Source organism: Antrostomus carolinensis, unplaced genomic scaffold, assembly GCF_000700745.2.
Source record: "Antrostomus carolinensis isolate BGI_N321 unplaced genomic scaffold, ASM70074v2 scaffold6763, whole genome shotgun sequence".
NCBI classification, from domain to species: domain Eukaryota; kingdom Metazoa; phylum Chordata; class Aves; order Caprimulgiformes; family Caprimulgidae; genus Antrostomus; species Antrostomus carolinensis.
The window spans coordinates 338-15,530 of NW_010304354.1; the positions used below are offsets into that span (position 1 = coordinate 338).

Sequence of the window (15,193 nt, forward strand, 5' to 3'; positions counted from 1 at the left end):
GCCCGGGGCTCGCTCCTCTGCAGGGAACCCGCGTCTCTCGGTGGAAGGAGGCGAGCCCCGCACCAGAAAACATCCTCCCAGCAGCAGCGAGAGCAAGAAAATCTCCTTCCCCTTCCTCCTGCACAACTCGCTGTCCCCTCCCTTCCCTTTTCCCGAACGCTGAATGCTGATTTCTGAGATGAAAATCTTCCTCTTCGGACAGCCAGGACTCATATGAAGGACACGCAAATATTGGATCATAAATAAGAAGCGAGTCTGGCGAGCTCAGAAACCCAGCCCAAAAGGAGCAGCATCAAGAATCCACCCTTCTCCTGCACAACTCACTCCCCACCCAACACACATAGAATACTAATTTCCTGAGATAAGATCTTACCCCTTTAAACAACCACACACACGCATACACACACACAGAGTGTATATTATTACTAAATATAATAGGTTAAACCCAGCAGCACGGGGGAAAAAAAGCCTCTTCTGTAACCCACTCTCCCTTTTCACCCTTCTGAATGCTGAGATCCTGAGGTAAATTTTTTCCCTTACCCACAGCAAAGACTCTTTTTGAAGAGGACACAAATATATATTAGATTATAGAGATGTATTAAATTATTCCAGATTTAAATCTATTTTTTGCTGCCAAGGGGTTGGGGGACCAGACGTCATTGTATATTTTTTTTTTTCTTTTTTCTTCCCTCTTAACTCATTTATGGGAGAGTCAAGGCTGCTGAGGAGGAAAAAAACAGGATAGTTAGAATCCCTTTATCCTTATTCCCCAGAAGCTTTTTCTCTCATTGCTGTGCATTTCCTTTAAAAAAAGGAAACCTCTTATTTTGTGAACCAAAGATTTATTTTTCCCTTCCTCCTGGCCAAAGGAAGGAAACGGACACAAATTGACACATTTAAATAGCTGAAGAGATCTATCTTTTGCAAAAAAACAAACATCTTTATCCAAATCTGAAATAAATAGCGTGGAGGGAGAAACTGGAATATCTAGCTAAAACCAGGATACTTGCTAATCTCGCCTCAGAGGAGGACGAGGTAAACACTAAACATCAACTTGTTCTTACAGGGAGGATTCAAGCCCTAAATATAATAAATGGGGGATTACGGGTTTGGAGTGTTAGTGCAAAACAACACTGGAAATAAGTCAGCTTTTCCAGTCAGATTTCATCCACATCTGCAGCCTCCACACCATCATCAAAATGCAACCCCCAGCCCTGCTGCTTTTATAAATAATAACACAGCTGCCAATGGCAGTAGTGCTGGGTCAGCTTGGCTCTTTCCTGCTCCAGCTGCCCATAATATTCAGGATGAGATTCTGGGGTCAGAAAAATCTAAAACTCAGCAACAGGAAAAGCAAGAGTCCCTAGAAAAACAGCAGCTTTCCCCTAGTCAAAGTCAGGAAGCAGGCATGCTCTCTGAACCTGACAAAGCTAAAACTGAAGAAAATCAGGGCGATAATTCTTCAGAGAACGGCAACGGAAAGGAGAAAATAAGAATAGAATCGCCGGTGTTAACAGGATTTGATTATCAAGAGGCTTCGGGGCTAGGTACTTCGACACAGCCCTTGACATCCACTGCATCTTCTCTGACTGGTTTTAGTAACTGGTCTGCAGCTATAGCTCCTTCTTCTTCTACAATAATCAATGAAGATGCAAGTTTCTTTCATCAGGGAGGGGTCCCTACTGCCTCAGCTAATAATGGTGCTCTGCTGTTTCAGAATTTTCCACATCACGTCAGCCCTGGCTTTGGTGGTAGCTTTTCCCCCCAAATTGGACCCCTCTCTCAACACCACCCTCATCACCCTCATTTTCAGCATCATCACAATCAGCATCAGCAACAGAGGAGGTCTCCTGCAAGTCCTCACCCACCTCCATTCACACATAGAAATGCTGCTTTTAATCAATTGCCTCATTTGGCTAATAATCTTAACAAGCCACCTTCTCCATGGAGCAGCTACCAAAGTCCATCGCCTACACCATCTTCATGGAGCCCTGGTGGCGGTGGATATGGTGGGTGGGGTGGGTCCCAAGGTCGAGACCACCGCAGGGGACTGAACGGAGGGATAACACCCCTGAACTCCATCTCGCCCTTAAAGAAGAATTTTGCAAGTAATCATATCCAGTTGCAGAAATATGCTCGACCCAGCTCAGCCTTTGCTCCGAAATCATGGATGGAAGACAGTTTGAATAGAGCTGACAACATTTTTCCTTTTCAGGTGAGCATACTGTTGTTATATCCATAAGAAAAATAACATGCAAGTGCATTAAAATGCCCTAGAAAGCATCGGGGGTTTGAACAGTACAGTCTTGATTGTATGACTTCTGTGCTTGCAACTGAAAAAAATACGTGGCTAACTTAAAATGTCATAGTGTGAATTATGCTCCAGACTGTGAATCACGGTGGTTTTTTTTTAATAGTGATTATCATATAAATATCAGTTACCCACCAGACATCTGCATCAACCAGTTCCCTTCAGCTTAATACTTACATACATTCAGAAATAGCCGATGAACAAATTTAGTTTTAGATTGCAAGTAGCAATCTACAGAAAGGAGTAGGGAAAAAAGCCTGATGAAGTACGAAAGATCTGAGGCCTTCTAAAGTATCTGAGAATGTACTACATCTGAGGAAAAGTATTAAGTGTGATTGTATTTTGTTTAACAATATCATATGGACTTGTAGTGCAACATAATTTTTGTAGCTTTATTTGGAAACTTTGAATTTTTTATATGATGGTAATCAACACAATTTGCTTTCCTCAGTAATGGCAGCAAATTTTGGTTACAGGCCATTAAATCATCACCAAAAATAGATCTGGATGAGTTTCAGTTGGTGGTCTCCTGTATTTCAATATGGCCTTATCCTGACAGGAGGCAGGTTATCTGGCAGTTCAACTTCTCCTTCTAGGCTGACTTTTTATCGATCTGAACTGTATAATATTGAACCTAATTTGCAGTAAAAATTGAAACTGAAGTACTCTTCATCCGATCACTATTTAAACCTAGTTTTTGTGTGTGTGTGCCTTTTGTAAACTCCTTTAGGGTGAATCCAAAAACCCAAGAGTTCTTTTACATTTAGTGGGTTACTTTTCCAAGATCTTCAAACGAGGGTAAAAGTAAAAATTTCAAAATGATTGCAGTATTTCTAGCCATGCTGTAAGAACCAGGGTGACCTACTTTACAATAATATGAAAGATCTGTAGATAAAAACAGTGCAATATGTCTCATGTTATAAACCACCCTAAAGAAATATAAATATATTTAATAATGACTTTGTGGATTCAGATGTGGGAACAGCGCAGTTCTTCGTAAACTGTTCAGTTTCTGTTTGGTTTGCAGGGCCTGCCTATGCAGCCTTCTGACAACAGAGCAGCTGCTGGCAATAACTTTCCATTAGAGACCTTTTTCTACTGCAGAGCTGCTATCTGGTTCAGTATTAGGTAGAGCCCTTGTAAATTTAGAATGCATATTAAGAATTGATTTTAATGTCAGGATTTGTAATTCATATAATGAACCTGTGTCCAGCATACCAAATTTATACACTGAAACCATTTGAAAAAGGGACACAGCTGGAGTCAGTCCTTTTCCAGCGTCACTGCAGTGAGAGTTGGCTCACAGTTTTAATTCATTCTGTACCCTGACACATAGCTGATGTTCAGAGTGACAGAATGAGATCAAGTGTGTCCTTGCTGCTGTGTATAAGGCCCAAATATATATGCAGTAATAGAAATATACTTGGTTTGACATCAAGGAAATTTCAGGAAACTGGCAAAGTCAACCTTGACTTCTGGGTTATGTTCCAAATATGAAATATCAGACACACATATTTTGATCATGGTAAAGAAATAATTTTTGTGTAGCATGTTGGTATCTGTTTACATAAACACTAAGATGAAGCTGTACATGTCAAGACCAAGTCTGACACTTCATGCCAAGAAAAGGAAAGTGTTGGTGCTTTCCAGTCTGTTACTATCACTTCTGTGAAGAAAAGGGCAGGGCAGCAAAACACGACTTCAGCACTGCAGACCTAGAAAGATGCTGATTAATTTTGAAGCCATCTTGGACAACTGTTTTTTATAACTTTTTTTTTTGTATAAAATCTTTAGCTCCTTTGGTCACTTAGTCATTTGCGTGTTGAAAGCATACTGAATTTTTGAATCACTTGAAACAAACGATGTAAAAAAATTGACCTTTGATTTATTTTTATTTTTTTTCTGGATTATACTGATTGTATGCCTTACTCAAAGCAGAAATAAGGAGTTTTGCTTATTGTATATTTGTGTTCATGCATATAGATGTGAAGTATCCTTGATGATGTAATCATGTACTGGACAGGGCTATTTTGTTACTGGAATCTTCTTAGATTCCTGTTTAGGAAATAACTGAAAGCTGTCTTTGCTGCAGTAACATAATGGAGTAATTTGATACAACTATCCCTTTCATTTAATATTTATGTTTTGCTAGTTAAATCATTAACAAGTGTGGCTGCAATCTAGTCAAAATTAGTTTCTTTAGAAGGCAAGATGTAAATCGACAATTGCAAATATTTGGGAGTCACTTTTTTTTTTTTTCTCAATGGTTGTCTCTTCTCCAAAGCTTGGTGAAACACAGAAGTCTGTGTTTTGATGAAAATCTTAGGGTAACCAAGTGTAATTGCTTGTTTCCTCTTCAGAGAGGACAACATTGCATAATGTTCCTATAAGCCACTAATGTGAACTGCTGCTCACTTCAAATATTTCTGCCTTAGACGCTTGTGATTAAGTGGGCATTCCGAGTGGCACAGATAAAAAGAAAATACTGTTGTGATCCGTTTGATAATCTTGCAATTTGATTATTGCTTGCTTGGTACTGAGAGCTGCATGCAAAACATTGTGCTTTTTGTTGTGTTTTTCATTTGGAATTCTGTCTTACGACATTTCAGAAGTAGCATGTCTGTAGGAACCTCTTGTTGCAGAGATGGAACTGGAAGCAAGGTCGAAGACCTGTTACTAGTTCTGTTAATGAAATTAAGTTTTGATATTGTGCTTGAGCCACTGGGCAGGCTTCCCCCTTCAAGGATCTTTTGAAAAGAGAAAAGCCATTGTTCTTTGTGCGTTCATTTGAAAAGGAAATGGTCTCCAAATGAAAAAATGGTTCCTGAATTTAAAAAAAAAAAAAAAGTCTTTTGGCTATAACATACTTCCCTGAGAATTAATAAATGAAAATGCTTTGACTCTGCCTATTGCATCTTAGAAAGTTACTGATTTTTTTAAAAAATAATTCTTTCTACTTCTCTCCCAGCAGCACAGACAAACTAAGTGCTCAGAAATTGCATTTTACTGCAGCATTGCCCTCAAGATTGTTTTGGCTTTCCTTTTGCTGTGTACTTGCACTTCCTTATGAGAGTGGAACATCCTGCCTGTTATGCAATGCGTAAATCTTGCTTTGATAGGCATTTCCAGGTTTCCAGATCTCATCTTCAAATGTGTGACGATGTTTTTTAAATTGGTCTTTGAAGGCACAAGCAAGTTAAGCAATAGTGTTCAGCTTTCTGTAAAAGTGCTTTAAAATAATTTGTGTTTCTTCCTGGAATCAGACTTGAAAATAACTGCCCATTTCAAAGAATTTTGTACATGAGAGCAGTTCATTATATCCACTTGTTCAAAATGTTTTTTCCTTTCTTCTAGAGTGGCTAGTTTCCAGGTATATAACCCTTTCCAAATCCATCAAGGGTCTGCGCCAGAGAGACTTTCTTTTCCCCCAGGCAGATATGGAATGTTTGAGAAAACACATACGTGATTACAGAATGTGTTTGAATTCTCAGCTATACGTCATGATTTGTTTGCCCATAGAAATGGGTTGATTTAATAAGTGCGTTAAACAAATTCATGGGGATCTGAAATTAAAAAATAACCTCTTCAATGCATTTGCCAGTCTTTCCTCTTGAAAGAACTTTGCAAATAAATTTCTTTACCATGCCTCTTTATTTTAATATTTGTTCTTTGTTTTTGAGGGATCTTTTCATAAATCATGATGGCTGGTTGCATAAAATGAGGCTACTTGTTTTGCAGAATTTTATTTTTATTCTAGCAACAGCAATTATTCCAAGAAATTTCAAGCTATCATTTTAAAAGAGAATAAATACTTGAAGTTGGATTTTTAAATGTCTGTTCACCCATTTTTCTATAACTGCATCAGCTGTGTAGTAATTAGTGTTTTGTATGCTGTTCCCCACAGCTTCTGATCTGTGGAATTAGAAGCACTCTAATGTGGTATGACATGCAGAAGCTAAGTACTGTGGAAGTTAACACTGTTCTTGTTTTATAAACTTACTACTGACGTTAATACTTTGGCTTTGGCCCTCCTGTGTGTTTTTGACCTCAGGGTTTCTTTTTAAAGAGAGCTTTTGTTAGAAGCTATTTGAATTATGTTTGTATTTTCCTAAGATTAAAAGGAGTATTCCTATTAAGCATTTTGCTTTGAAAGTCGCATACTTAGCAGTCCAGTACAAAGACTGAGAACACAAGATATTGTGGAAAATAATGTCTAGAAGATACATTAAAAACTTAATATGTGGCTAAAATAGAATCAGACATGTTACTGGAAATTTTTATAAAGGTCTGTAGTTCCTAACACTTAAAAAGGAAAAAAAAAAAAAATGTTCAAATTTGACTAAACCAGAAGTGCTCCCTCACAAAAAACTCCTATGTTATGCGTCACTTTTCCAGCTTTTTCTTATTGTTCCCTGGTGAACCTATAAAAGATGATCAGGGCAGCATACACCAACATCCTTTCAGGAAAAACCTGTTTATTCAAAGCCTTTAATTCACTGGATACTGGACTGGGTGCTGGAATACAGCATTTACAGGGTGGTGGGAAGCAGGAGAAGCTTACCCAGAAGCATAATCAAGTCCAAATTTGCTTCCCAATTAAGAGCAAAATGTGAAACTTGTATTTAGTACCTACAACATTACCTCTCCCTACACTAGTCCCTACAACATTACCTCTCCCTACCCGCTTCACTTTGCCTGAGACACAAGGCTTTTTAATGGTGGGAAATATGTACAAGGTTTCAGAAAGTTTCAGACTTCCCATGCTGTAATGAGGGTAGCAAATGTAATTGTGAGTTTTCTATTTTTCACATGTATTCTAGTTTGACAAAAATTTAAATAAATAAAATAAACCTCAGATTTACAACTATACCCACTTCATAAATACTGATTAATCATCTTCAATAAACTGCTTAATGCAATGGCATACCTTGCCTTGGTTTTCAGAGAAATTGTATTTTGTAAGATTAGGCACAGCCTTAGCCACCAGCAAGTGCTCATACCTTGCCAGGCTTTACTTTTTGCGCACTCTGGGTTTTTATCATTGAGAGGCCCATCGTGGGAAGCACCAACTAGAAACTCTCAGGTTCTGGAATCTTAATTGTTCAGGTAATGATAATGCTGTGGATGCAGATTAATAATGAATCTGTACTTTAATAGTTAAATTAGATGTACATTCTTCTGATGTGCATGATAATTTAGGTATGGGATTTTTAAGTGCAAAATATGATGTTCCCGGGCATGAAAAGTTAATGTTTGATTTCTCCTGCATAGGAGGATGTCCTAGTGTGTGTCGTACGTGCTTAGTACCAAGTGACTTTCATTTTGGAATGAAATGTTTTTGGGCTTTGAAAAATAAAATTGCAATAGGAATTAGAATTTAGTGATTTCTCATTTACGAGTGGCTCCATTTTTTACAAGACCTCTAAACATAAAATAATCTGTCTCAGTGCTAGTGGGGAAACCATGGCAGTCAGAGGTGGAGTGGTTCGCCCATACTGTATGAATCCAGTGACAAAGTTGTGACATGAAGTCTTGAGTTCTACTCTCTATGCTTTAACAATGAGATTGCATTATTATGAGCACTCTACAAACTTAAAAATTATTTCTAGACAGTAGGACAATCAGAATAATTGTATTTTTCTGTAGACAGAGCTAGCCAGCACACAGTTCAAAACTATCGTGTTTGCTGTTGTAGAATATTTACAGTCTGAGATAGCTCTCTCTTAACCAGATCTGCTAGCTTGTCTATTATTGTGGAAATTATACTGCTTATTCAAACTTGTTTAATGAATGTCTTTTGAAACATTGGCTGACATTTTAAACATAGTCATGTATTAAGACTGCAGGTTGATTTCTTTCTTTTTGTTTGGCTTTTTTTTTTTTTTTTTTTTGCAAGCTTGTGTTCAACCTGATGTTTTTTTGCCTCTGTTCTGTTTCCCAAGGATAAATCCATGTGCCCTTTGAGCCCTCTGATAAAGCAGAATTTTAGATGCCCTAAATAAACTCATGTAAAGCCAAGTTCTTGTGATCAACCTGACCAAATAATATCAGGGTGTAGTTAACGTATTTTGTTACTGAAGTGTACGTACTCTGCTTTATTCCAGGGTAGTCATTACCCCTGTATCTTTTATTTATAAATAAATGAAGCAGTGTACAGTAAGCAATCCAGCTCCATGGAAAGCACTGTAACTTTGTTAATTGATCCACTAAAAACACCATCATGTTGTTATTAATTCTCTCTACATGAAGTCTCTTGAAGACAACGTCACTTTTTTCCTAAGTACACCATGGCTTATGTGCTTTATAACTGTGTATCTGAAAAGAGCTCACAGTTAACAATTAATGATCAATTCTTGACTGTTACAGCTTTTTTGATGTTACGGAATTAAATATATAGTTTCTTTAGCAGTATGGCCACTACCACTAACCTGTCATTGTTTGTTTGTTTTTTTTTGTTAACTACATAATACATATATATGTTTCAGGTATGTGTTTCTGATAAAATGTGCTAGCCATCTTGAAAGTTAAGACTGGTAAAATTTCTGCTACTGTTTTCAAAGTAGTCTCAGAATAAAAAGCCTTTAAATTGTATAAAAATTCTAAAAAAACTACCAATGGTGACTTTCTCTAGTAGAATGGACCATTTCACTATCAGGACAAGTAGTCAAGTAAATTAATGGAGTTCTTTTATAATAAGCACTGTGCAAACCCCTGTACTAGTTGAGCATGGCATTTTGGCTTATCTTTATTCAGGGCATACATGACTGACATATTTTCATTGCATAGATGTATACAAGTTTTCTTTATATACCCAGTTCTTGAATTACTCTGCATTTCCAGAGAGGTGGACTGCTGCATTAATTTCAGGAATATATCGAAATTCAATGTAACAGTACTAGTGGCTCTTAGTGTTATGCTTAACATGATTTGCTATATTTTAATTAATAAGGGGAGCCATGGAAGAGCAAACTGTCTCAAACAAGCCAGGAACAAGACTGATCAACAAGGTGTTGAGGCTGGGGCAATTCAGCACCAGGAACTGACAATGATGGTTAGATATGCTGCAGGCACAGAGATGTTTTGTTGGACAGACAGACAAGAAAGAGATAGTAACATATCAGCATTTTGTGGGTGCTCTAGCCTATGGCACTCTTCTCCATTGCTATGACAAATTGCTGGAACCACTGGAGAGCGTGAGTATGAATGTGGGACATATTTTAGCCAGTCCTCCTTTTTATGTGATTGCTAATAGCTGTAGGTAGGAATATGACCAGTTAATTTTTTGTATTGGTGCACAGGGTCATGTTTTAAAATGTTTGCAGTATGATTAGAAGCTTATGGACCTTATACTACAAAGTGACAGCTGGCTGGTTCACTTGGAAGGGGAAAACTATAAACCTCCCTACAAAAAGCTTCCATTGGAGAATGTGGTGTCCCTATCAGCTAACTAGTTCAATTCAGGTTTTTTTTTTTTAAATGTTTAAATTTTCTGTTCTCAATATTAAAAACTTATCATTGTAGAAAAACCCTCTGTTCATTACTGTATCTGAACCCAATATAACACAGATATTTTAGAGATGGGAGACTATTTTCAGTCCCACATACTCCAGCACATACACAGCACAGTAAACTAGAAATCACGACTTAAGTGTTAAGTGCCACAAATTCAACAAAGACTTGGAACTACTGAGGTTCTGTACTTTGTGAAATAAGAATTTTGTAGCTGTTCATGGGTTGGATTTGAGGTTAATTCCATGCAGAGAAACACAATACACTATAAAAGTCAGAATGGAAGGAGTAGCTACTGAGGGATGTAAAGTTTTCAGAAAATGCTCCCACCTGTGTTTAAGGCTATTTTTGCCATGTTGTGAGGACTTCTGAAATGTAGAGACTGTCTTCTAGCATCCGTTTCTGAGTTACACAGCTGTTGGATGCAAACCCATGGACTTTTACTCAATCCTGCTTAGTTATTTTAGTGTAACTAGAATTTACAATAGTTATGAACTAGTAATGCATAAACCAAAACAATAAACTAAATACTACTAGGAAAGGAAGAAATCAGTAGGAAATGTGTGAAAGTAAACTACAGAATTTAAGAAGTCAAATGCTTGTGATAGTTTCTCTAAGGTGCCTCAGTTACCTTGTTATTACTTTAAATGACCAAGGAAATGAATACTGTGGAGAAACAGGGCAGTGCTATGCTTTTTGTAGCAAATTTGATATTGGGCTAGACTAATAAAGCAAATGGTTCCAAACTCTAATCTTTCTAATGCTATTTGAAATGCAGCACATCCGGGTAGAAATACTTCGCCTGCTCTGTGTCAAGAATAAACTGCTCTGAAGAGAGGAAAAATACCAGAAAATTTAATTGGAAAATAGTGGGTTTTAGTGGTCAGAATATAATTTATGAACTTGGAAATGGATCAGAACTATAACAGCTAGTGGATTCCTGCTTTTAAAATAGTATTAGGTGTTTAAAGTCCAAGATGACTGATCATTGTCTGATACAAAGAATGTCTCTTGGAACACTGCAATCAGTACCGCTTTAGCACTTCATCACTGGAAGTAAAGGACATTAGAACTTGAAACACAACAGTCTTTGTGCAATACTGTTTTTTACTTCACCACTGGTTTTAAAAGTGATCAAAGCTTGATCTTTGCACTTTGGAGAAATTTCAGCTTCACCGCTAGACTTAGGAACAAAATATATATATATATATTCACTGCTGTAATAACAATAGTTGTAGAGAAGCAGTTTAGAGCAAATGTCTGTCTTGAATTGCTCACATTTTGCTTTCTCACTTGAACAGATACTTTCCATGTTTGATCTCAGTTCAGAGGTGAAACTCGTAGAACATGAATGAAACAAAATCTTTAGAACTGATGTTAGAGTTCTTGGACACAGAAAAATTAAATTCAAGGTGGATTAATATAATTGTATAAAACTCTATCCAGGTGATTCTACAAATGTCCAAATGTATAAATACATAGATAACATGGATAGGTGAATAATTTTGGGAATGAGAGTGATTTTTTTGGCCTCCATTAGTGACCTTTATGATACTATAAAGATTTCAAAATTTATATATAATTTCAGTAATTCTGAATTTGCTGATTAAAATAATGCAGTGCCAGGATATTTTATGTTGTCTTATGGTAATGTAGTGTCAAATTTGTAAGATGTGGAACTTACTGTTTTAGTTGGGAAAGTCTGAACCATGCATGTGTTAAATGATCTCTTTGGTAAATATGAAGGAGAAATATTTGGTAAGTATACTTTAAATGGCTTGAGATAATGAAAGAGTATGGTACATGAGACATCTTGCCTCCCATTTATTGAGTCCTCTTTCCGTTCTAGTAATGATTGGAATACCAGACTTGTGAATTCAGGGAATTAAATATCAGAGCTAAGTTGTCCCCTAGTAAACCAGACTATTTGGAACACTCTGCTTGTACGGAATACTTTATAATTATGCAGAATTTGAACTGACTGTGCAGAATTAGATTATTTAAGTTGTTGGGGAAGTAGTTGAGGTGAAGGAAATTCTGTGTTTCTGGAATTTAGATTTTCTTAAATTTGGGCTGAAACACCTGTTGTATGATTTCTCCTTGCAATTCTGTTTCCCAGGATATGATCTTTACTTCCTAACCGTGAAATTATTTTTAACAAATTTTAACTTTATGGCAAGGAATACAAACTAAATATTGAATGGGGATTCTTAAGTGACTTACGATAAATATAGATCAGAGTAATGTTTAAGAGTATTCTAATTTTTAATATTCCTATATTAGACTGACTTTAATGGTGTATGTGTTTTTGCTTAATTCTGCTGTAGCAACGTAGAAAAAACCCGAAGTTTTCATGTTTCAGATGGTCTTGTTTAACACTGTTGCCTAAAACAGGCTATGTTTGTATTTACTTGCAGGATCGCACAAGGACTTTTGACATGCATTCACTGGAGAACTCGCTAATTGACATAATGAGAGCTGAAAATGATTCACTGAAAGGTAAATTTAGAAAGAGACTATTTCCTGCAGTAAATAATTGGGAAGACGTGCTTACTTAGAATAAGAAACTTCAGTTTTGGTTAGGAAAAGTAAAGTTGCATTGTGCACCTAATGCATGTTGGTCAGCTCGGGTAGGCCTCCTTTTTTTCAGTTGTCTCTAGATGAAGCTATTGCAACACATGAACACTTGAGTGTGTTTTGTCTTTATACAAAACAATGTGAAACACAAACATAAGCTGATCTTTTGTGTAAGTTGCCAGTGTTGTTTTTAATAGATACAATGTGTGCAGCCTGTAAAAATGATCAACTTCAGGAATCTTGTGCAGCTCAGTGAGACGTAACTTTCTGCTTAATAGTATTTTCCTGCAGAAAGCATAGTTCTTTCTGTCTTGGGGAAGAATGAGGTTTATCTATTTAATTTTGAGAAGAACACTGGTATTTCATCACAATTTTTTTTAGTTCTTTACCTCTCTTTTTGTTGCTGCCTTGAGTTACAGAATTCGTTGTACCACTGGGAAAGGAAAAGGGGGGTTGAACTGACTTGCAGTTAGGATTTATATTTTTTCTTTTTTCTTTTTTTTTTTTTTTCCAAAAGTAATCTTTCTTTGAAAATACCTCAACTTAAAAACTATTCAAAGCATTGTCTACATGTTTTATCTACACCTGAATAGAAACTACTTATGGGATACATTTCAGAAGTCTAGTTTCTTATTCTTGTTCTGTATAATGAGTAATCTATTTCAGTTCAATGATTACTCCTCTAAGTAAAAGTAGTCAAACTCTTACTTATGCTCATTATCTAAGCATTCAGTTTTGTTACCAGTCATGAGACCACTAAAAAAACAAACCTGCATTTGTGGCTTCTGAAAGAAAGTTTCTTTCAATATCAAGGCTTGAGATGTTGATGAAATCTGACTTGTTTTAATAGTGATTCTTGCTCAGAAGACCAACCTTTGATAAACTGGCAATAACTTGCACTTGTTGCATTCCCTGTGGTCTGAAACACAGCTTGCGTTTCACATCCCCAGTACTATACAACAATTCAGGGTGATGAGAAAAAAATATGCTTTCCTATTTAAATGACAAGGAAGGCTAGATTTAGATAAAAGTAGTGCCAAATGAATTAAAAAACCAAAATACATTCCCTCTTATGTGGTGGAGGCCAGGCTCTTATTAATGACAAGTATTAATAGCTTTCATTTGTTTTATATGCTGTCCGGCAACATCCTATGCCCCCAGCATTATATACTGAACCAAGAATCAGGTGCCCATATCCCTGACTGCAGCACCTTGGATTTGTCCTGAGACCTTCTATTCAACTGTCAGGCAGGCCCAGCCCAGGGTTTAGCTGCTGAAATCTGGCAAAGTAACAACCCAAAGTGACATGGCTGTAAAACAAGTAAAATTTCCCTCTAAATTTGTATTTAACAAAATAAGGTTCATATGTATTTATATTCAGCAACTAAACAAGCGTAATTCCGTACAGTAATATGATTTTTAGTTTATATACTTTGAAAAGATTCTTTGCAATTGAAATATGTTTTTGAGCGCTTACCATGTTTTAAGAATGATAGAATAAGCGTGTCAGCAAAGAATACTTGTAGTTCTGATATGCGTTAATTCCTGCTTGAGCTTGATTGTTCATCCCCTCTGCAGAGTCATCTATGGTTTGTCTAATGTTTTGTGTGCATTGTATCATACTGATTGGAACACAGTAATATCAATTGGGGTATTGTTCTGGAAATTATTATTTAAATTCTTCATATGTCATTCTGTTTCATGGCTAATAGTTATAAAACTATAAAGAAAAAGCCTCAAAACTGAGATGAAAAATTTAAGTGATCCTATATTAAATACTTTGTGAAGTCTCATTTTTCAAGGATTTCCTCAGCAAAAACATTAAGTTTGCTTATAGTGAAATTTGCAATACACTGAATTTGACTGATGCTTATCTGGCATGGCAGACTCGATACAGTAACTTATTTGCTGTAATATATTTAGGAATGGATCTTTATTCAAACTAGCATCTACCATGTTTTGGTAATGCTGCAGTGATCATCTACAAGTAGGGCAGGATTTGTGAGGAGAGAAAATGCCTTTAGTTAAACCAACTGATAGAGCTGGAAAAAAAATTCTAACTTGCTGGTACAAAACATAGAAGGGCTGAAGAAGGGGTTGTGATCACAAGCCTTTTGTGTTTTTTTCCCATCTGTATCGGTTGTTGTATGATTATGCACAGATTCTGTCTCTCCTGTTTTCACTTTTCTTGCCTCATCTTTATTTAAACTGATTGAAAGAAATCTTTCAAAACCTTGGATCTAGAAAGCTTAAAATATGACAAATTTTGGTTGTCAGTTCAAATCTTGCTTGCCATTTCAAATACCTGTAGTTAAATAAGCAGATCCATAAAAAGTTCTTTGTTTTGCATTTTAAATGGGTTATTCAGTCCATATAGTGCTTTTAAACCAAAGTTGGATACTCTCAGAAAGGAAAAGCTTCTGTGTTTGAGAATTTAAAAATAGCCTGAGCAAGACACTAATAAAACATACTGTAGAGAGCAATCTCAGAACGGCATGGAAATAATTTAGATGATCTAATAGGTCTCACTGCTATCTTGTGAGTCTTTGAGAGGCTTTAATATTGACTCAACATGAGTTTTGTATATAACACTAACACCACTCGCTTTCATATTTTAATAGACTTCAAGAGGTACTATGTTAAAATACACCTTCAAAACAACTTAAAGAGTATGGATATGATAATAGAAAGCAGTCACAGTTTGGAACTCCCTCTCTCTTGGAAATAATTTGTATCTTTAAATGGTATGTTCAGAGCAGCAGGTTTTCAATCTCATAATAAAATTGAAGCAGGAAT

At 36.4% G+C, this 15,193-nt stretch overlaps 1 protein-coding gene across 4 annotated transcripts in view; it reads left to right on the plus strand.

Annotated features, from left to right (window-relative positions):
- Window positions 1–132: 132 nt before the first annotated feature.
- The window catches only part of CPEB4 (cytoplasmic polyadenylation element binding protein 4), a 40,930-nt gene continuing 25,869 nt past the window's right edge, over window positions 133–15,193 (plus strand). For 2 of the 4 annotated variants that reach the window (XM_010164411.2, XM_029084127.1), the window contains exons 1-2: window positions 133–2,215; window positions 12,238–12,319. In XM_010164411.2, the coding sequence (XP_010162713.1) occupies window positions 1,094–2,215; window positions 12,238–12,319 (1,204 nt within the window). In that variant the 5' untranslated portion in view covers window positions 133–1,093. Of the gene's footprint in view, window positions 2,216–12,237; window positions 12,349–13,645; window positions 13,686–15,193 lie in introns of all 4 variants that reach the window. The other 2 variants (XM_029084125.1, XM_029084126.1) reach the window with 2 other exon arrangements.